The sequence below is a fragment of the Polyodon spathula genome, chromosome 7 (genome assembly GCF_017654505.1).
Source record: "Polyodon spathula isolate WHYD16114869_AA chromosome 7, ASM1765450v1, whole genome shotgun sequence".
NCBI classification, from domain to species: domain Eukaryota; kingdom Metazoa; phylum Chordata; class Actinopteri; order Acipenseriformes; family Polyodontidae; genus Polyodon; species Polyodon spathula.
Window position 1 is genome coordinate 50,160,616 of NC_054540.1, and position 22,658 is coordinate 50,183,273.

Genomic DNA, 22,658 nt, shown 5'->3' on the forward strand with positions numbered 1-22,658 from the left:
AGTAAAATTACTTAATTCAAAGATACAATACACTATTAATTGTATTCATCGCCGTGGTTTAAATGTAAATTTTTGGTATTGTAAACTAAATCTACTTTCTAGACATGAAAACAGTATAAAAATGTCAAAACACAAAATAGTTCACTTGAATAGGAATTTCCTCACGTTAATTTTCTCTGAAATGAATAGTTAAGCAATCATCCCTTCAATCTATATTGTTTTAAATACTTCAATATTTTACACTGATTTAAAGATCAACCTACCAAATAAGTATGTTGTGTTCAAGCAAATGGGCTTTTTCAAAAACGAAATACATCATTGAAAAATGAAACGTAATGTGAGGAAATGGACGATTTTATACTGTTTTGATGTCTAAAAAGTACATTTTGTTCATACCGAAAGTTTAGTTAAACCAGGGCGATGAATAAATGAATCGCATAAGTAATCACACGGGCAAAATTAAATGAAACGCTGACGCAACATTCGGCATGACAAGGGGAGATGACGGGAGGTTTCAGTTCTGAGTGACTGTTTTATAAGCATTATGAATGTTTGTTCACCCTGTTAGAAAATTGGCTTTTACTGCATATTTTAAACACAAGCCTGCAAACATGAGAGTATATCTCTACACTTTTTTTAGGCACTTGCCCACAGGACTACTGAGACACATACATCAACTAGTCCTCATCAATTTGAATTCACCTTAGACAAACATTGGTTTCTAACCTGTGATGCCAGACTTTTAGGAACCCATATATTTTAATTCAGGTCGTGCATATTGCTCATATATTATTACAAGTTGCTGCTCCTTCTAGGTATCTAATTACTTCCTGTGATGTCTGTAATTTTGGTCGTTAACCGACCTTGTGACCATGCAGTACAGGATATGTTTTGCTACCAGGAAAAAAAGCAAAGAACTGAAAAATGTAAAGACTAAAGTTTAACCCTAATATTTGTAATTGATCTCCTCCTGGAGGTTTGTGACTTTAATAATACTGACAGCATAGATGTCAGTGCATAAAGCCATCAGTCTTGCAGCTTTTTACAAACAGTAAACAACCTATTGATAGGTCCAATAAGACAGAAGGTATAACTAAGGTAGAAGGTAGTTCAGAAGAAACTGAATCTTTAGGTAATATCAACATATTGGAAAAGTATGATTGTGTCTGAACATGCAAATCATGTACTGCAGCTTGAAATGTTGAGAAGTCTGCTATGGGGTAAAGGTAGTCCCACCCATTTCACTGATGTGACATTTGCCTTCATTTCTGTTACATGGTTAGATTTGCAGTACAGTACTGCAGTGCACGTGTTCCAGTTTGAGCAGAAGTGGGGTACAAAAAGTACCTTCAAATCTGGCACTGAAATTAAAACTGGCACCATAACTTGCCCATTTTGATAGTATGGAATGTGGCTGCAAAATGGTCGCCACTTACTATACAGTGACTGAAGCCTGATTTTAAGTGCCTGTTTGTATTAATATCTGGCAAATAAATTGTATGCACCTTCGTGCTTGTCATATTTAAACTAAAGATACGTACCTGTTAGGCAAAACCAAGTTCCCAACATCTGCACATTTAAGAAAGACAGAAACTATGGCTTTTGTGTAAACATAGGTATGTTTATTGCAATGTGCATCTTGCATTTATACAAAGTGAATACCTGCAGTCAGTCACAAGGGCACAGTAGCAACAATATCCTAAATGTTACGGTTACAAATGCTAACAAGACTTTTCTGTGAGAATGTGGTCTTTGTTGGTTCAAAATTAAACTATACAAGTCTTTGGTAGCTATTAAAACATGTTTCTCGGTTGAAAATGTGTGGGTTTGTCAGACAACAGTCAACAACTGTTTTTTGCTTTAAGAGTTCAAGTCAACACAATGTTTTGATATAAAAAGAAAAAAATTCTTACATTGCGTGTGCACCTGTCACCTTACACTCCTGTTCACCTTGTGCAGTGGCATCCCTACTTGGAATACTTCTTTTTATATGATGTACACATTTCCAGTGCAATGCAAATTTGTAAGATTTCTTCCCCAAATCAATATACACCAGTTAACACTTCTACAGAGTTAATTTTCATTAAAAAGGGACTTCTTTTGTAATATCCAAAGCAGCATGACCCCAACTGCAGAGTATACAAGTGACTTGTTATTATATATCGCAAATAATCAACAGTGTAGCTGACTGGATCAGTGTTATTTAGTCCCCCTCCTATTTTATTTCAGGAGTTTATTTTTCTTAAATAAAAAAATATGATGGTTGCAGAGATAACAGTCATGTCGAAGTGAAAGCTCCAGATTCTCTATAGTGGTCTTCAGAAACGATAAATTCCAGGGCATCCATTCGTGGAAGGATGGTGGTCCGTCTCTCTGGAGATTTCTTTTTCCTTGACATGATTCTGTGATGCAGAAGATGTGCCTCTCGGGTGTCCGGGCTCCGTCCACTCGGCCAGCCCCTTCAGATATCCTCTCCCACATTTGGGAGATAAGATACAGGTAGCACCCAGCAGACCTCTTCCCTGTGCCAATGCAACCTCTCTCAATGCTTTTGTTTCAGAGATTGCCTGAAACACAGAAAACAGGCTATGCCATTGGAAGGTCTTATTTTTTGTTTTATGTGTACAACCAGCTCATTTGCAGTTGTGCAAAAACACAAAGGAGGTCAATTTCTTGAAAGTCAAGTGGCTCTGCCCACCCCAAGACAGAGCCACTTATACCGCAGAGCCAACTGTGTGTGGGGATGCCTCTGTTTCTGTCACTCCTTGTTGGTTCTCCATTAGCGCAGGGACGTCCGAGGGCAAGTGCAACTGGAATTTTTCTAGCTGTTCTGGGCTTGCCAGGTTCTTCAGCAGGCTGTTTTCACGTTCCAGTTGGGAATTTTTCTCGGCCAGTTCCTTGATTTGTTCTTTAAGGATTTCCACCTCCTCCCTTACTGCATACATCAAATGGTTCTTAACAAGATCCTGAGGAGAAAAAAAGGTACCCATTAGCATTTTGAATAATACAGCTGCGGTTGGCATGTGCAGCTGTGCTAGCAGCCTTGCCAGAAATCTGTTCTCAGGATGAACCTGCTGCTTCCTGTCACCACCCATTTTAATTTCCCCAGAACTTCAGCTACATTTTAATGGCTGGGCACTTTCATTCTTCATACCCTTTCCAGCACGTTCTAGACGATTCTTGTCTGCAAAAGCCCATAATGAAAAAAGGTCTAAAAAAACTGTGTGCGGCACAATACAGTATCAGTATATTAATCTTAAAGATGTGTTCTACAGGACATGTTAATATAAACCATGCGTAAACAAACTATTTTAGACACAGTTAAAATGTTATTCTGCGCCATTTAAATAATTGATGGCTTACTGTAAGCTACACTGCAAGGTTTAATATTGTGGCACTGTAGTGGGGGGGGGACACTAATCAGCTTCAGAGTTATTACACAGCCTGCTCTTTCTCTCCCCGATGATGACATGAACCTGCTTGCTTTATGCAGTTGTAATGCAGCACTGCTCCATCCAATAACTGCCTTCAACGAGACAATAGCCAACTGGGGAAGCAGCCAAAGGCCCGCCCAGCAACAAGCAACTAAAATACATTAAGTGCAAACACTGACATGTGCCGTTATCTTCTGCACTACGTCTGAATTTATATAAAATAAGAACTACGGGTCACAGAAATATATTTTTCTCTCTCGCTCTCTCACACACACACACATCACATCTATCTATCTATCTATCTATCTATCTATCTATCTATCTATCTATCTATCTATCTATCTATCTATCTATCTATATATATATATATATATATTTATATATATATATATATATATATATATATATATATATATATATATATATATATATATATATGCAATTAGGATATGTACTTTTTTCCCCCAAAAAAAGACCTCCGAATGATTCACACGACACACTATTGCAATATGTAAATGCTGCTGTATCAACTTACCATCGCTTGTTCGATCTTGTTGTCAATGGCTACGACGCTTGCACCAGAGGCACTGCAAAATAAGACAATACATAAATAAATGTGTATGTTTTGCTACAAATATCTATAGAAGAATATGAAACCACGTTGACTGTCAGTATATAGTCTATAAAAGAAATACATGGCGAATGCTGTAATGGCATGTATACGCATTGCAACAAGCCTGTTTTCGTCGGAAGCTTTTTTTTGTTTTGTTTTGGTACCAAGTCAAATGCAATTACTAGCCTACAACAAATCCGACATTAAAACGAACCCTGTGTACGATTTTTGATGCCAATGATTTAAATAAAGATGTACCTCCCATGTCGTGCTAAGTAATAAATAGGAATGTGTCCTGCGAATTCCCTTGTTCAAATGTGAACCAGTCCAAACCAGAATAAAACTGACAAGCCCTTGGCGACTCCAAGGAAACCCCCTCCTTATGCAACCAACACAACAGCATTGTGTGAAACAGCTCGGCTAAACTGCGACTGTATTTTTTTTTTTTTTTTTTAAGCCAGGCTAATGTTAAATGCTGCATTACAAAAATCAAAAGCACACTATCAACGGGCTTTGTTAAAAAAATAGAAATAAAATAAAATAAAAAAATAACAGCTTCTGTATTCCGTAAATCAGCCTCTATCAATTTAGCAAGGACAGTATAGTACACACAATTTTGTCAAATAAACGACTTCAGTTTCAGTTTCACAATTACTACCAAGACAGCAGGACATAGTACATTTCCTTAAAGGTTAAAAACACATCCATATTATTAAAAAACTGAATTTTACATTTATATTTAAAACAAAACAAACAGATTATAATGCTGCGTCCAGAGTTAGGTTTGAAAATTCTGCGTCTCCGGTTTTTACTGGTACAGTATAATCAACAACGCACGCTACCGTTTCCACATGCACACTTGTATTTACCTGTTGTCGAGCTTTACTGAGACTACATCACCTCCAAGAAACGAGGAGAAGAATGAGATTGAAAAATTGTGCAGCTGATAAACAGCAACTTCCATTGGTGATTTGAACATTTCGGTGCTCATATTCAGGATGAGACCCGTTTGGATGATATTCCTCGCCACTTTTGCAAACGTACGTGAAACTGAGTAGGGAAAGTCTTGGTCTTTTTGTTGTTAAGCTTAAAAGATGACTTCGTGAAGTTTCACTATAATGGATGCGATACTTCTCAAGTACTGCCACTGAGCAAACTGAATCTATTTCTGAGACGTTCCTCGTTATATATGGGCCGCCTCCTGACGTCATATCATGTACCAAGTACACGAAAGGATTATTCTAATCAGGTTCTTGACAAGGGTTTTACCCTGCCCCCGCCCTAAACCTTGCAAAAAGAACAGTAAACACCAATTTGACTTCTACCCAGTTATATCACACGTGTTTTCTCCCGTACATAGTAATATACATGCTTAGCACAATTATATGCAACACTGTGCAGACTTATGATAGTCACACCTGAGATTGTATTGGGAAATACGATTTCGTATCTATACATATAAATAACACTTAAATAACAGGAATATGAGAAGTACGGCAAATAACTAATATTACTGAGCTATAATGTACTTTATTGCATCGTAAAATTCCCAAACTGTGTCGTTATATACTGCAATTAATTGCAGCAGTACTTAAGGATGATGCAATCTGCGGCAGAATTACCGTATGTCCACAACACGTCTAAAATGCAGTTTACATTTAAATTGTTGTATATTTTACAGTTTATACATGTTACAAAATAAATTAAATAAATGCATACATGTAAATACAGTACGTCTTTGGGTTCTGACATATACTTTTACTAAAGTGGTAGAGTATTTTAAACACTTTCAAACACAGGACTGTTTGGTGTTGTGCTGCCACCTACAGTTTTCTTTTGGAATAACTACTATACCTGAAAGTGTACAACCTGTTCTTTATTATGTACTTGCCTTAAACGACTTCCGATGCACGAGAGGCTCTGTAATTTTTCATTGACAAGGTGGTATGTTTCCAAGACTTAAATTACTTGTTATCAATATCTGTACACAATGTGTAGACCTAGCAACTAATTTTGCACATCGTGTAGGTTGAATTATTGTTTACGTGTATCTTACACTGTAGAAAGCTACCTATTCCTGTAACATCAGCGCGTAAATCATTTACCACTGGCCAAATACTTAGGTATTGCATATTTAAATGCATTTTCTGTATTTTATATTGCATTCTGGCCTTTTTTTCTCTGAAATAGTTTACATTATTCTTCTGTTTATTTTGCATGCAGAACATGTTATATTTCATGAAGTAACCCCTGAGAGGGGAATTTTGCACGCTGTAGAACGACGAACACATACTTAAAAAAATTGTCCAGTGGGAATGGTATTTTCCATTCCACTGTTTCGTGTTCCAATACATTAGTATTCAAGTAGCAGTCAATGTGCCTTTGCCTAGTATGCCCTCTAGTGAAAATAATGCAATACAGCATTCTCAACAGGATTAGGATTTATTACAGAGATGATGGATTTATTATATTTGAAACTGTCATTTGTTTAATGACAAAATCTTGGACAATTCTGAAAGCAATATGTTTGATTGCTTTTTCTTCCTGTTTTTAACACATATCATTCAAATAAAAAAAAATTGTTCTTATCTAAATGAAAACACTGCAGTATAGGGTTTATCAAGAAAAATGCTTGAACCTTTGAGCCTAAAAATGAACCTTTTGTTGTTTTTTTTTTTTTTTTTTTCAAAATGAAATTGTGAATATCTAGTTGTGATCGTTGATTTAAACAGTTGAAAACAAGCTTCAGCTGTTTTGCTGAACAGGCTGATTTTCCCAGCAGAAAGGGCTTCAGTATCTGTCCACACCTGACTATATCAAAGGTGATGTGAGGAATAATTCCAAAGGTCTGAAAGATGACAGAACAGAGGAGCAGGGATCTTCACAATGAGCTCATCTGTGTAGAGGTGAAGCACAGGACAGAATGTGAAAGCCCTTAATTACCAGACTGAAAGGTGCATAGATTGATATTTGTAATGTGAATTTCGCTGTTGGCCTCTAGGGCAAATAACTCTGGATGGGTTATATTTACTCAAGTAGCTGAACCAGAATTAACCCTAATAAGAAAAATCCCTCTTATTGATCTTATTGACTTTCCATTTTCCATTGTTTTTCTTTTTTTCCCCCATTTGAAGGTAGTGTGAATTAGAATCAGTGTTGTGGTTAGCCTGGGTACAGTTGGATAGTTTTTGGTATTTACTGCAACCTTGACCTGCTTGAGAAAAGTGGAATACTGGTTCTGTGTGATAAAGCGGTTGTCAAATGGAGGATTGATAAGCTCAGCTTGGATAGAAAGAAACCAATACATACAAATCTTATTTAACCACGAGCAGTTTGTAAAGATGTTTGAGTATAATTGAGTTCAGGATCATTTATTTTCTGTAACGTCTAAGAGTACATCTAACTCAGTACAGTATTTGGCACTTGGCATTATCAAGTCAAGTTTGTTAATGTGAAGCTTCTACATGACATCACTATAGAAATGTATATGGAAGTGGCAGTAGTAACTCATTTGTTAAAGCAGCTTTGTAGCTTAGGTTAAGGATCTTCATTCTTGTTATACATTAGAAATGTTTTGACAATAAGTTTTCAGTGTCTATATTTGAAGAACATAGCAAAGACTTCTAGTTGAACCTTTGTCTAAATATAGTGTATTACCGGTACAGACAAGATTATTTTTTACTGAGACTACTACAATAGAATATTTGGTGCTGAACGCCTTTGGTGTACTTTCCCATTCTATCTCCCAGCGCACATCACACAAAACCATCACACAATGGGGAATTATTGACAGTCTGTTTCAGAAACGCAGAGGCAAATCAAGTACATCCATCTATGAACAGCAACACAGGGTCTGTTACATTGACATAAAGAGATATAAATATCCCCATTTAGAATCATTACATTAGGACCCTATCTGGCGTTTGCCTATTTGTACTAGTTTTCCATGATTTTGCTTTCTGCTCTTCTGGTAGAATATCAAAAGCCTACTTCATTAAAGTTGATGTGAATGTTTAGTCCACCACAGCAAGTTTGCAAAAAGCGCAGAATTACTGTTTGCAGTTAAAAAGCATCTGCATCAATACAGCACAGCTGTCGGACAGTCACATCTTAGGTAAGGGAAAGGTTTTCTTGTCAGATCAGATAGTGCTGTTTAAAAAGATGCTCTGTATTAGTTTTCATAGATCGAGTAAGTCACCTGAAATTCTGTTGTCATCTCCTGGTGCTTTTCTGTATTTCCATTCATAGCAGTTTTGTATTTTATTTTCATACCCTGCTTTGTATGAATAACAATATGGAAATAATGTAGATTTTACTGTGGGTTTAATTTTCACTACATGATATTAATTTGACAAACCATGGAGTCCCACAGTAGATCCATTGATGAACTAACACACAGTATTTTTTTTAATGGAATTATGACATACACAAGTATGGATGCATTCCCATCACTTAGCATGTGCATCCCCCGTGTGAGAAATAAATGGTGACTGAAAAAAAAGGCATCCAATCGGATGTTAGATATATTTTACCACCGTCAGCCTTTGATAAAACTCTTGTCAGGTCTGCCATAAAAACAGGGCTATTAGTCCCTTTTTAAAAAATATTATTTTCCACAATGTCTGACAACCAAGACTCCCTCTGAACGCTGCCAGCCACAGCCAGTGCATAAGGAGTACAAGCTGCCAGGCTAAGCTATGTGTTCTGAGCATCTGCGTACAGTCAGCATATTTATCAAAGTTTACTACCACGATCCACACCATGCAGACACTGGGGCCTTTGTTATTGTGCATCTAACCCCCAAACACAACCCAGCACCATCCCAGCATCTGCTGACACAAACACAGATGTTTTTCGTACCAAGTGGTGCAAGGCAATAGTTATCCACCCAGTATTGGCTGATGGAATTGACTTTGTTTTTTTTCTTATTTTTATGTGTTAAGTACAATGACATTTACACAAATGGCCACACAGTCTAAAGAGTGTTATTGTGCTTGGCATGGATGTGAGGGCTAAGACATTTTGATTGGCACGTGACATCCAAATGCATGGATCTTGGTAAAATGCTTGGTTTGCCCAAGCTATTTTATAATAGAAAATACACTGCCCTGAAACAAGTGTTGGCACTCCTCCTGTCCAATGTTGTACCCCCAGATACCTATATCTGGGGTTTAGTGTGTGACAGTCTGGGTCCTGGGTTGCTATATGTGTTTCAATGTGTGTATGATATGATACGCTGTTCGTTCTGGTTGACTGATTGTAGCTGTTCTATAAGGCCCCCTTGCACATCACAGAAAGAAAAGTGCCATGATTGTGGAGGGTCTATTTGGGTTTTTCACCTACTTGCACCATTTGGTAACGGGATTATTTAGTGCTGGGCAATCACCCTGGATTGTATCAAACACCTTCTGTAATATTGGTTATCTCGAGATAACCCCTAAAAATAAACCTTTGGTGCCATCCATTTGAATTCCCTGGTGGTGTTACATATAGAGAAAGAGAAATAGTAATAACAGAAATATATCTACACACACACATACTGTAGCAGAATGTCACATACAACAGCAACCTTAGATGGATGTTAATAGAAACCAAGGAGAAATGTACTGACAATCTTAATGATTTTATTTCTATTTTCTGAAAGGGGATTCTATTATATAAGCATCCCCATGGAGAATATTAACACTCAGAAGATTCTGTTAACATGTTCATGCTGACTAACCAGATTTTGCGGCAGCACATTCGAGGCAATGCTACCTGCCACTACTGATTTCATGCTCGGCCGTCAAGGAACCCATTGGAATTTCCTGAGGACTCTGTATTGGAATAATAAGCTTTGCTTCACTGTGGACTGGTATTCAATCAACACCACAAGATGTCACACCAGAATCCTACCTTGTTGGAGCCAACAAAAATATTTGGCTGTCACTAGTTCTGCTCTTTTGTGTCTAACAGAGGATGTACTGTGAAGGGAACTGGCAAGACCGAACAGAGTCACAAAAGCACTCCCTGTTACACCCCAGTTCATAATAAAAGCCTGTTTTGAGTTGTGAGCTTAATGTTCTTTTGTTTGGGCATGAATCTGACCAGTTCCCATCAGGTGTTGTCAAGATGCCTATATTAGATTTTACAAACCTAAGCTTAATTTCCAATTTATTGCCAATTTCACATACTGTGTTCCTTATTCTTTTTCACTTTCTCAAATGCCATTGTTTCATGGTAGAGCTGTCCAGAATGGTTTGCATTCAACTGACATATATAAAAAAGATGATAACTTTTATAAGGATAAATAGAAGTACAAAAACAATACAGAAAAAAGGACTTTCAAATGAGTATTCCTATTTCGTAGGCAAAGGATTTTGTGCAGCTACTTGTTTCCAGACTCACTTTATTATTAGGGCTTATCTCAACATGGGAAATTATTGGATATGTGGACCTTTTTTAAGTTTCTACCATAATGCATGCAATTTCCGGTGTGGAGAGGTGAAGGACTTGTTTGAATGAGGACTGTGGATAATAAGATCTTGATTATCAATTCCATCGATAACTGGGGGTAGCTCAAAAAGACAGGTGTGCCTGTCACAGTATGTTATTTGCGTTTTTGTTGTGTATAAAATCTGCCAAAACCTCTAAATTAATTACATTTAAAACTAAGACAGGTCACAATAACCTGGAATAAATTCGTTTTTGGCCGGCTAGATGGCCTTATTGTTTATTACAAATAAGAAAGCAAGTCTTAATATTTCTACTAAAAACACAGCCCTGGAGTATATGGAATTCCTTATTCAGAAGCCAGCCGTGCACCAGTAATAAATAAAATATTTTGCTACTAACGTTAAAAAGTGATGACCATTTAATTTTGGTTCACAGCCACAACCTTTTCTGCATTGTCACCTCTTGAAGCTAACCAAAGAGACACAAGACAAACAAATAGGCTGGACAGGTGGACAACCTCTGGCCTTCACCCCCTGGATGAGCCTGCTGAGCTGGGGTGGCATACTGATCTGTGACTGCGACACACGTTAAGTAAAACTGTGTCACCTGTTTCCCGAGACAATTTTAAATATTTGTATTTTATACATTACATTGTTTTTGTGCTATGCTATCTGTTGCTCTAATTAATTACCAGCAATAGTCAGAACTTGTTTCAGGCTGGTCATATTTGGTTGTGAGCATTTACAAGGAGATAAACTGGTGCTGAAAAAAACATTTACAGTGCCTCATGTTCTAGTTTTTCCTTAGCAAGTTTTCATGTGAACATTTTCAGACACTGATGCACGAGGCATTTTATGTTGTATACTAAAGCTAAAACCAATATACTAAAACCAAGCCTACCGGCCAACAACACAAAGAAATGTGAAAAAAAAATATTGAGAAAGTTATTTCTTTATTAAAATACTCATTTTTGCAGCTTTGTAACACTAGATTTAGATGCATCAACCTGTGGCTTAATAATGATCCAGATCTTTATCTTTTCATTATCATCTTAATCTTTATTCAAATTGCTCCCAGTGATCAAACAGATGTACACATTCATTTGCTATCAGATTATTGCACAAGTCTACATTGGCAGTGTAAAAGGGCACGACAGTTCTATGCAATAGCCTGCCATACAGAAAAAGTGGATACACTTTTAAATATGGATATGTTAACTACCCTGTATAGTAGCAACCATATAATTGCCATTTTTAGATTTGTAGGACCACCGAGTCTTCTATTATATTCAACAGACACTATCAATTCAGATGATTGATAAACAAGACTTCTTATCAGAATTACCCCTTCAGCAGTGGTTCTCTCCTGGTTGTGCTTTTCATTTCTTGCTTGTTCATTTCATCTTAATTACAGAATGCTGATTCATCTACCACTCTATAGATTTCACTGTTTTAAATGCTCTTTTCTTGGTTCTCTATTACTATGCTACAGCCTCACATGCATTGTCTGTAGCTATAGGGTCCTTCTGCAGATAGACATATTCATCTTACACTTGCAGTGCAGTAACAGGTTATCAGGTTATAAATTACATCTCCACGCTCTGTTCATGTTTTTATTTATTTATTTTTATATACTTGACCAGGAAACCCCTATTGAAATTATATTTTCAACTCCGTAGAATAGGATGACACAATCTAAGCATTACAGAGGATCGAAGGCAAACGAGTGGAACATATTGCATGCAATTTAGAATAGATGACCACAAAATGCTCACACAATTTAATTATATCCCTACTACCAGCACAAAAAAAGAAGCAAAGCATATTATATTATGTATTGTATTAAGAAAAGTGTGCTAAACCAAGTCTATGCGTCCTATTAGTGTAAGAGCATTAGTATCTCGTCTCCACACAAGGTCAACAATAAAAAAGTTAGGGCTCTATGATCACTTACCGGTCCCTTTTTTTGAAAAGGCTTGGAGAGTAGGGGGGCTGGAACGTCATTGTTTTTTGCAAGCTCCCAGGAAATCAGTGAGAAGTTGGAGACACGATGGCAACTTTGTGAGTTACCCAGCGAGAAAGGGCAGGCTAGGATTATTGGAAACTAAGGAGGTCAAAGAAAGACAGAATCTGGCTGGAGGGAGGGAGGCTTGCCAAAGGGGAGGAGGTTGGGATTGTGCGTGTTTTACTATCAAACTCCAGTTGTTTGTTTGTGTGTAAGCATAAAGAGCACATGACCAAAAATCTAGCTGGAAATGGTTCCAGTCGGAGACAGTGGAGCCCTGTGAAAGGAGCGACGTCCAAACTGCAAACCAAGCTACAGAGTAGTTTGTAACATATTGTTATACATTTTTTTTATAAATGAAGCTTGTATTCAATGTTGCCTTATTTAAATCAGAAATTGTTTAGATGTCTCAACAGGTCGGCAACAGCTAATTTCCTAGTGTGTCTGATACTAATAAAAATTGGTCAATGAATGTCACAGAGAGAGTGAGAGGTTTAGTAGGGAATCAAACCTGATTTAATAATGATCAAGCATTCTGGTGCAGGACTAATAGTAAACAAGTTCATTTACATCGTCTATGTAAACACATTGCATTAAATAGGTTAAAATATATTAAGCAATCATTAACAAGGGTTAACCATGTTCTAATATGTCAGTAAGCTAGTTGTTAACAGTTAATAAACAAAAAAGAATAAAATGAAGAGAAAAAGGGAAATATTCTTCTAACCACATAAGCTACACCCTCTAACGGTACTCTTGGACCACTCCCAGAAGTGGTAGATTTGTTACACTCTTAAATCCTAGATATCAGAATAACTACAAGCTCATGTTTTTCGGTGGTGATGGGTATATATTGATACACAAAAGTTTGGTCAAAGTCTTTCACTTGCCAGTGTGACAAACAATGAATGGGACTGAAGTGGATTAAAAGTGTTGAGCTGGCAGCACTGGATGTCACAAGAAAAGTAAGCTTCCCAATGCCTCAATATTACATTGAAAGCAGCAGTTCAATCACCATGCCCACTCTGTATTTTTGTGTTGTGTTTTGTGAAGTGATAATGGATATTATAGCTCACCATCATTTAAACAGTACTCCTATATAGTGCTGTTGTGTTGAGAGTTGGCCTTAGTAGATCTGATCTCAAAAAATGACATGACACCTGGTTGACTTTTTGGAGTGGATTGTAAATCAAGCTGTGTAAAACACAGTGCTTATTCACTTGTTTCATTCATAACCATTTCCGAACAAATGAGCAATTCAGGATCCTTTGTCTTTTACACTATTGACACAAAATACAGTTTCCTAATATAATTCCCTGTAACTTAGAATTCAGTTTTTCCTTTAATGCAGTAACAATATTTTCACAAACCACTAAATACAGGTTAAAAAAAAAAAAGACATTTAGTCTCATTTGTAGCCCATGTTTACAAGAATTAATAAGCTGAGAGTGAGTCCCTTAAATATCCACAAATGTGGCTTCTGCCCTGGAGAGTTAAATAAGCAAAGTTGTTCATATGTGCATTTAGTGTAATTACTGTCATGTAACCTCCCTCAGCTCTGAATGTTTTATAACTACTGCAGACATTGCCAGCACAAAATGGCCTTTAAGCAAATATCACTAACTGTAGAGTAAACATCTAATTGAATTAACCACATGCCAAAATGAACAGCATTATCTGACATATTGCTAATTGATCCTGTTTATAAAAACAAAAAATGTAATATTTTGATAATTATACTTTGATTAATTATAATGAAAATGATATTAAACTACAATCAATCTTGCAATGTTTACATCCAAGGAACTCGCTGCCATCTACAATTTATTCAAAAGCAGTAAATAACAAATCCTCGCATTATGGGTCCTTCACATGATTTATTTATTTATTTATTATGAATAATTTCCAATGCGATACTTATTAAACTGTTGTTTTAAAGCCTTGTTTGTTACACAATCAAAGGGATATCTCAAACTTCAATACTTGCTACTGTCCTTTGCAACACTAATAGACTATACTATTATTAAATATTACACATTGGCCCCAATATGGTATGTTGAAATCATTAATGTATACTGTTTTTGCAGCGGATTACCTGTTTCAATATGTAACATGTAAAATATGAAAATATTTACAATGCGCTACCATTCTACAAATAACTTGTACTATTGTGGCTGGCCTGCCGTTGCCCTGTTTTACAGAACCTATAGAAAACCTGTGCTGCCACCTTGTGTTTAAGTAAGGAAATAGCACTTCAATGTCTATAATGTGCAGTGGGGTAATGTTGCAATTTACAAACCGGTAATTTATTTTAAAAAGGAGCTCAAGTTCACTCATGTAAAGCATGAAAATGCCCCAGTGTTATTAGTCAAAAAGCTTTAAGAATTATGTACATTTTGATAAAAATAAGGCACTAATAATAACACACAGGGTTTTTTTTTTTTTTTTTTTACACCAAGTTTAATCAGTTGAATATGTCAGGCATTTCTATCAATATATATATATATATATATATATATATATATATAATATATGTATAGTTATAAGTTGTTTGACAACAGTAAGTTGTTTGATGCACAAGACCAAACAAGAAAACCCCTTCCTTGGTTTGAAAGGACAGATTGCAAGTTCTGGGAACTCTTAATGCTCTGGATTTAACGTCAAGTGGTGTTCTTTCGAAAGGCTTGTACTTGTATCTACATTCTCTGGTTGGACAAGGTTATGATGTAAACAACAGGATAATTATGCTTAAAAGCACAAAGTTCTTATGAATTCTGTTTGGTTGTAATGATAACATTTACTGTAAATGCATGTACAACTTTATCATGAGTTGATCATGGTCATTTTCTTATATATTAAAAACAATCCTGTCCATTTGGGAAGGGAAGTATAATTTAGTGTGCAATGGCTATTTTAACAGATAGTAACCTATATTGTATATTCTGTAACTGTATTAAACATATAATACGGGGGGGGGGGGGGGGGGGGGGGGGGGGGGATCACTAAATTGGATAGAAACTCCTGGAACGCAACATTCTGGCTTAATGAAAATCAATACAAAGATTTTAGAACTGTGATTTGTTTGTGCCGAAAGGTAGACATTTGAATTAATGGACATGGTTTGCTTTTTGGATGAGCTTTACATTTGTTTGCATTGGAATATGCCTTGATTTGACATTCTTGCATTATTTAAAAAAAGGCTGAAATGGCTATAGCAATAGAGTGTTATATAAAATGTGCATTTGTATCATCACTAACAATTCTGATAGGATTAAGTGGCACTTGTGTTCTAAATAGATTTCACCCACAAGAGTCAAATGAACAAAGAACATTCCAAATATCTGCATTTTTGATAAAAACACTCAAGGGCACTGTAAAAGAGTAGACACCCTACACATATGTTTATTTTGTGTCTGGTTAAGGAAGAGATAGGGTACCAACTCCATCTCTGCATCCTATTCAGCCTCATGATCATCAACCAAACATTTGAAAACATGCTGTTTGATGTGCAGAATGGGGTCAGGGTAAAATGATTGCCATTTTAAGCCACATATATTGAAGCACTGCACTTGCTGCTAGTCAGTTCAAAGAGATTGGGTATCTGTGGATGTTCTCTCTTAGTCACTGGTGATCAGCTCTAGCAAACTATTGACCCTACTTAAAGAGCCAGTAACTTTATATATGTTGTTTTTTATTCTGAAAATGAGTGAGCCACCTTGCCCTAACTGTATCCTGAGCCTCAGACCTGCTTCTGATAATCTGCCTGTTGTCTGCTGTGACCTCCAAGCTACCTATCCACATGCACAGACAAATTATAACTTAAATCTCTTTGGATAATGTGAAGAATCTTTTAATCAGGTCCTTACATGACTGCCAGTCTCTTTAATTTGTGGTGTGATAATCTAAGGTGTGGTGTAATGACTCACAAAACAATGTCATTTGTAAATATGTGGCCAAAAGTTTTATGTCACCCTATAGAATTCTAATTTTGCTTCATAAAGACAAATGAAACCTGTTGAATAATGTTACGTTAACATATTTAATTACGTGCCGCTTTGTAGTTTTCCATATACTTAACGAAAAATTGACAAATAGGAAAATTTAACACAAAATACTATAATTTTGTAGTTTCTTGGGTTAGTTATGTTTTAATTATGTCTTAATCTTAAATTCTAGGTGATGCATTTTTTTTTTTTTTGTTAGGGTCATGGGAAGGCGAACGTCTGTGGTCTGCTGCTATGCACAATTGTAATGGCTGTTTACCCCAAACCAACGTGATCTGGAGTCCCAGTAAATGTGAATGACAGTAATATTCAGTTTGTCATACAATACAGGATACACAGGTTTTTTTTGGCAATTTGCCAACAGAAATTCATATACTCTTAAATGACCTTACTTCTCCCTTAGAACCCCCTCAGGGAGGAAAGGTAATTGAAGCTAATTATATAGTTTTGGAGTGGGAAATATCCAATTGGTATCTGTCATGCAAACATTAGGTGGCCCAAAGTATTATTTAGTATTTGTTTATTTAGCCGACATCTTTTTTCCATGGCGACTTACAGACTAAGGTGTGTGAACTATGCATCAGCTGCAGAGTCTCTTACAACAACGACTCACCCAAAAGATGGAACATAAGGAGGTTAAGCGACTTGCAGAGAGAGAGAGAGAGAGAGATGGATAGATGGAAAGACCTGGTTTAACAGAATTGCCCCCTGAATTACGGTAGGCCTCAGCTACACAATGTTGCAAAAACTTGAAGCAAATAGTATTGGTTTGATTGGACCACAGCACTCAGCCTGCGATTATAATGTTGCAAACAAAGAACCGCATTTTAAAAAGTGTCTTGGCCCACCATACTCATGTTGGGTTGAGGTGGGTCCATGGAGGTCATTGCTCCCAGAAAGTAACTATCCTTGTACAGTTATTTCTGAATCATACTGTAGCTCAGCTCAACAGCATATGTGGACACAGAGTTACAAGTTTGCATTGCTAAAGTGAAACATCTCTGTTTAGAACAGGTATACTTGTATGTCAGATTGGAAGGCATTATCTGTACCCTTAGCAGCAATCTTACCCTATTATAATATACCAAGTCTAAAATAAGCAATTTAAGAATAGTTTCCTCAAAACAAACAAGCTTATCTGCTGGTGGTTTACTGTAACTATGTCCAGTATCTGCAATTTCATTTAATCTGTCATGTTATCTCTGCCTAGAGATTAAATACATTGAATACATATAGCACATGGACTCTGCAGTTTTTAAACCTGTACACCCTTTGTGAAAAAACACAACAATGGATGATGCTCTAAAGCCTACATTAGCATATATAATGCACCCTGCTGCAGGTGTTTATTGAAGACCGTGGTGCATTATTGATTCAGAAAAGTTGTCCAAGTAATATCAATATTTAATGGAAATATTATTTAGTGCAAGCTCTAAATGTGTGGCTCAGATTCTGTTTAATGTCATCTCAGCTTTGTTGTGGTACAAATCTACACAAACTCTTCTAGAAAAAGGGTCGGACCAAGAAGGGAAGGGCTTAAAATGTTGCTGAAATCATAATTATTCACTTGAAGTCATTACAGTTCTCCTCACAAAGATCTACAAATCCTTATTAAATCTTACCTTTATCTCATGGACATTCCTTATGCAGATTCTAAATTCTAGGGGTTTCAAGCCAGCATAATTCAAATCAGTGTTTTAATATTAAAACCTAGTATTTGGAAGCAATATCAGGACCAATTCAAACTGAATTTGTAATCCATAACTGTGATTAGGGGTCTCAATGACAGTCATTATGGGTTGGTTGGTTAATGCTGCTGCTTTTAATGATTTTTGATACTTCAACTGCTGGTAAATGTTTATTACCATTTTCATAGAAAGTAACTGTGGTCCCTCTTATAAAAGTTTATCATGGTACATTTTCACAGTAATTCTGCAATGTCCCTTACACTCTTTTCTCAGCCATGTCACGCCTGTCTCCTTTGTAAACCCCAGATCAAGCTGCCTGTGTTTTCCACAATATTTGTGATAAGCCCTTCCACTGTAAATCTGCACGTTCACTTATTGTGACTGTTGCTGAAATGTTTTTCTGTTTACATGGACTGATAACAAAGTCAAATGACTTCAATACATATTTGCTTGATGTTTATGGCACATATAGCATGCAGTAAATGGCAATACATTGAATAACCCCATGAAGCAAAGTTGTAAAGACGTTTTGTAGTAGCAGGTAACTGATATATCTGAATTGGCTGCCCTCATGTTGCTTCCAGATATTTTAAACCAGTGTCTAGCAGATGGGAAATGTATGAATTACGGATTGATTTTGTTAGGTTTTTTTTGTGAACTTGAATTTGCTCATTGCACTTATCCACACATTTCGCTGATAATAATCTAAACTAGTCCTTGTGTGATTTAACTTGATACTGTATATAATAATACTGTTGAGGGCACCGTCCTCCCTCCAGATGAAGTGTTACAACAAAGGTCCTGTCTATTTTGAGGACACTGAAAACAGTTGCTGTTTTCCCCAAGCAGAATTCAATCAATTGACCTGGTCACCCATTGTTAATATAACTGAACCACAAATATCCCATAATACAATTAAGAATACATTATGATGATATAACGGTATCCTAATAGTAGTTCTCTAAGGGCATTTACAGATGATACACCTGCGCCTGAATTAAAAAAAAAGTAGATGTTTCTTCTAATCAAAATCCTCAACAGTAGTGCATTTTAAACAAATCAATAGAGATATGGGTACAACTAAGATGCTAAATGTCTTAGTTGTTTTAGTAGAGTATTATCAGTTTTCATCAGTGCAACCTGCTGTATTTTTAGTGTTGAAATTCATCCCCAACACATTATCAGAACAAGCATTTCTTAACTATCTGCCTGTCAGTCTGCATTACAGTCCATTGTGGAACTGTCCTGGCGGTCTTAAAGCATCAGAAACATATCTGTAGCACAACTGCTACTGACATTAGTTTCAGCTTATCAGTCAGCACAGTTCTTCTACATTATGTCATCAAATGGCACTTATGTTTCTCCTTCGTATCAAGTGTGTCTATCTTGTGTATGCCCAAAGGTGCTGAGTCTGGGCTACAACTTGTTGTTCTCCAACTCCCACATACCCCAGCCCCAGTCTTAAAACGCAGTGGAAACTCATAAAAACGACAATAACAATAGTTACCACTCATTCCCATCTATGGCATGACTGGTATTTCCTTTTGTTTGTTTTTGTCTTTGCTGTGAATTGTCTAGCCCCCTGAGCTTGTCTACAGCTAATGTGTTTATGGTTTGTACGGACAAGTTACAGTATTAATATTGGTTTACTGTACTCTTGTGTCTATTCTATTTGAAACCAACTTTAATGAGCATATTCCTGATTAATGACTTCAATTTGATTAGTAAAAAAAAAAAAAAACTGGATGTAGGAATGTTCCAGCTATAGACCCTCAGTGATAAAGATATTAGAACAGAGCCACTTAAATGCCACGAGGAACATGGTGGAGAGGGCAGGTGAAGCAAAGCTTTTACTGAAAAACACAGCAACGGCATTGAAACAACATGTTTACATTTTAATAGTAACATTCCTTATTTTAATAAAGACTGTATTATTTAATGTATACTTTTATTACTTAGATTTTTAACTACCAATATCACATAAACCTGTACATAACAAATATAATTAAGATGCCAGACAACATTGTTTCAGATAATGGCAGCATGAACTGAAACAATTAGGTGGTATTGCAAACAATTACCACCGTGTATTGGTTCATACAAGTGTAACATGTTGTATGTTAAAATATTAAAATGTTACCAATGACTCGTACCATTGCAGCTGACCTGCAATATCACTACATTGCAATAGAACACCATTTGAGGATATAAAATAAATACATGAATATATTTTCTCATTTCGGTCAATCCCGTTTCAGCCTCCCAGCATGTGAAAGAATAACACACAGAGCTCTTATGCATTTGCTGATGACGTTGCAGAAAAGCAACCAAGTTTACAGTGTATTTGTATGATCAGGATTTATGAATATTGAATGTGTCTTTTAGAATTTGTATGTCTCTCTAAAGTTTTTTTTTTTTAGAAACAGCTTCTCCAAAAAGACTGTCAATCCCCATGACCTGTTATTTAAGGTAATAAGAAGCTCTCACGCCACTGTTTTGTTCTGATAGTGATAACTGCTAACAAAATCGTTAACCCACAACCCAGAAACATTGTTTGTGACACACAGGAAAGCTTTCTGTAACCCCAGAAGAGGATCCATTGATTATACAGCTTATATGCACTGTGCCGACAATGTGCCTGGAGCATTGGGTAGTTTGGACCATCTGTCTACAAAACCAATAATTTAGAATAAACAGCTTAATTACTGTTATGAAATACATTGCTATCAGGTGTGTTTGAGTCTAGGGTTTTGGAATTATGTTCGCATATTGCAGTAAATTTGTCACGGTATTTGTAAATCCAACATACAATAAATTGTTCACCAGCTCCAAACAGAGCTGGCTCATGAGTTTTTTTTCTTTTTTTTTTTTTCCTAAGCCACTTAAGTTTTGAAGGTTATAAACTACACAAACAAGTTTATTTCTATGGCTTTACTAGAGAATAGGAAGGTATTCACAGTTAGACACTACATGCATACCTTGCCCTAGTCAACATGTAATTTGTTAAAAATATATGTATTTTGTTCCTTTTTCCTATCAGTTTCTCTGCTGCAAGTATTGATGCATAAGTGTCTAGTGTGCTCACAGAAGGATACCTGTGTCCCTACAGTTAAACAACATTTTGGAATGTCAGCAACATGGATTATTGTTAAGATCAGCTTATCCTGTTATACGCAAAATTAGGAACTAGTCCATAAGTTGTAGTGCAGAAAAAAAAAGAAATTTGCTCACACACAGACTGTATTTGACAGTTCATTGAATTCCATTTGGCCTGCACAATAACACAAACACTGTGCAAGAAAACACGATCAGGATGTGCAGTCAGGAAGTAAGGAATGAGTGTGTGCAATGCAGATAATGGCTAGCTCTGTATTTATTGTGCTCTAGTTTCTCCCAGATTCTCTCAAGGAAATTTAATTTTAGTACATTATTAAGGTAATATTATTTAAATTAAAAGGGACTTTTAGGTGCAACATATGCACTGTGGACTGTCAGTTTAATGAATGCACCAAACACAATTGTACTTCCACTAAGCTTCAAAAGCCTGTTATTCAAATTTCAGGGGCAGCTGACCAACAGCAAGAAAGTCTATTTGAAACCCCCGGAAAGGGAGCCTAAGCAACCAGTTAGGATGGTGGACATGTCAACTCTGGTTGTCTGGTACTGCACTGATGACTGCACATGGTGGCTTGAAATAGCATCCTAGATCAATGCAGCTCTGTTCAGACTATATGCTGAATAAGGAGGACCAAGCTTCATCATTCTCCAAGCTGTTCTTATAACAGATCAAATAGATGAGGATTTCATTGTCAATCATAAGTGTAGTTGCACCACATATTGGGAAACACCTGCCAGCTGCAGCATCCACTTTTTTGTGGCAACTATCAGAAGGATGAATTCAATTTAGAAACAGTATGCAAAGCAATGACCTTGGTGCAGATTTCAGCACCCAACTTCCCTAAAAGAATTAGAGGCACTAATCATCGTAGAATGATCATGAGAAATGTAAGCACCTGGTGGCACCACACCCTATTGACAGTGTTTATAGCAGCTGTTTGTAATGGTTTTTATTTTTTTTCCAACACCTGTATAATATAATCATAGAGTACTGAGTACTGTCCACTGTTTTATATATTTTCAATTAAAACCTGTTTTTGAAAACCGTAAGTGTCAATTGGTGTATAATTTGGATAGACGTATGCTATCTGACCATAACATGTAAAGAAAGAAAGAATCTTATTGTGATGACAAGAGGATTCTGATACCCTCAAGAACTTGAAAGTTCCACATCAATTAGATAAGCAAAGTGTACATTGTATTTCCCAGTACAAAATTATTGCAAGAACACTACAAAAAACAATAATAATTTTTGGGGCTTTGGAACTCTGGCATTACAAGATTGCAAGCAGCATGCAGGGTGATGGCTCTCACACAAGATCTAAGGTAAGCCGCAAGAGAAATATATTAAGTGAACCGCAAG

General features: G+C 36.4%; 1 protein-coding gene across 2 annotated transcripts in view; it reads right to left on the reverse strand.

The window, feature by feature from the left end:
* Window positions 1-1,600: 1,600 nt before the first annotated feature.
* LOC121318707 (TSC22 domain family protein 3-like) overlaps window positions 1,601-22,658 on the reverse strand; it is a 55,803-nt gene continuing 34,745 nt past the window's right edge. Inside the window, exons 1-3 of one of the 2 annotated variants that reach the window (XM_041255668.1) lie at window positions 4,917-5,210; window positions 3,970-4,021; window positions 1,601-2,966 (exon numbers count right to left, since the gene is read on the reverse strand). In XM_041255668.1, coding sequence (XP_041111602.1) covers window positions 2,715-2,966; window positions 3,970-4,021; window positions 4,917-5,038 — 426 coding nt within the window. In that variant the 5' untranslated portion in view covers window positions 5,039-5,210 and the 3' untranslated portion in view covers window positions 1,601-2,714. Of the gene's footprint in view, window positions 2,967-3,969; window positions 4,022-4,916; window positions 5,211-22,658 lie in introns of those variants that run through there. The other variant, XM_041255666.1, reaches the window with a different exon arrangement.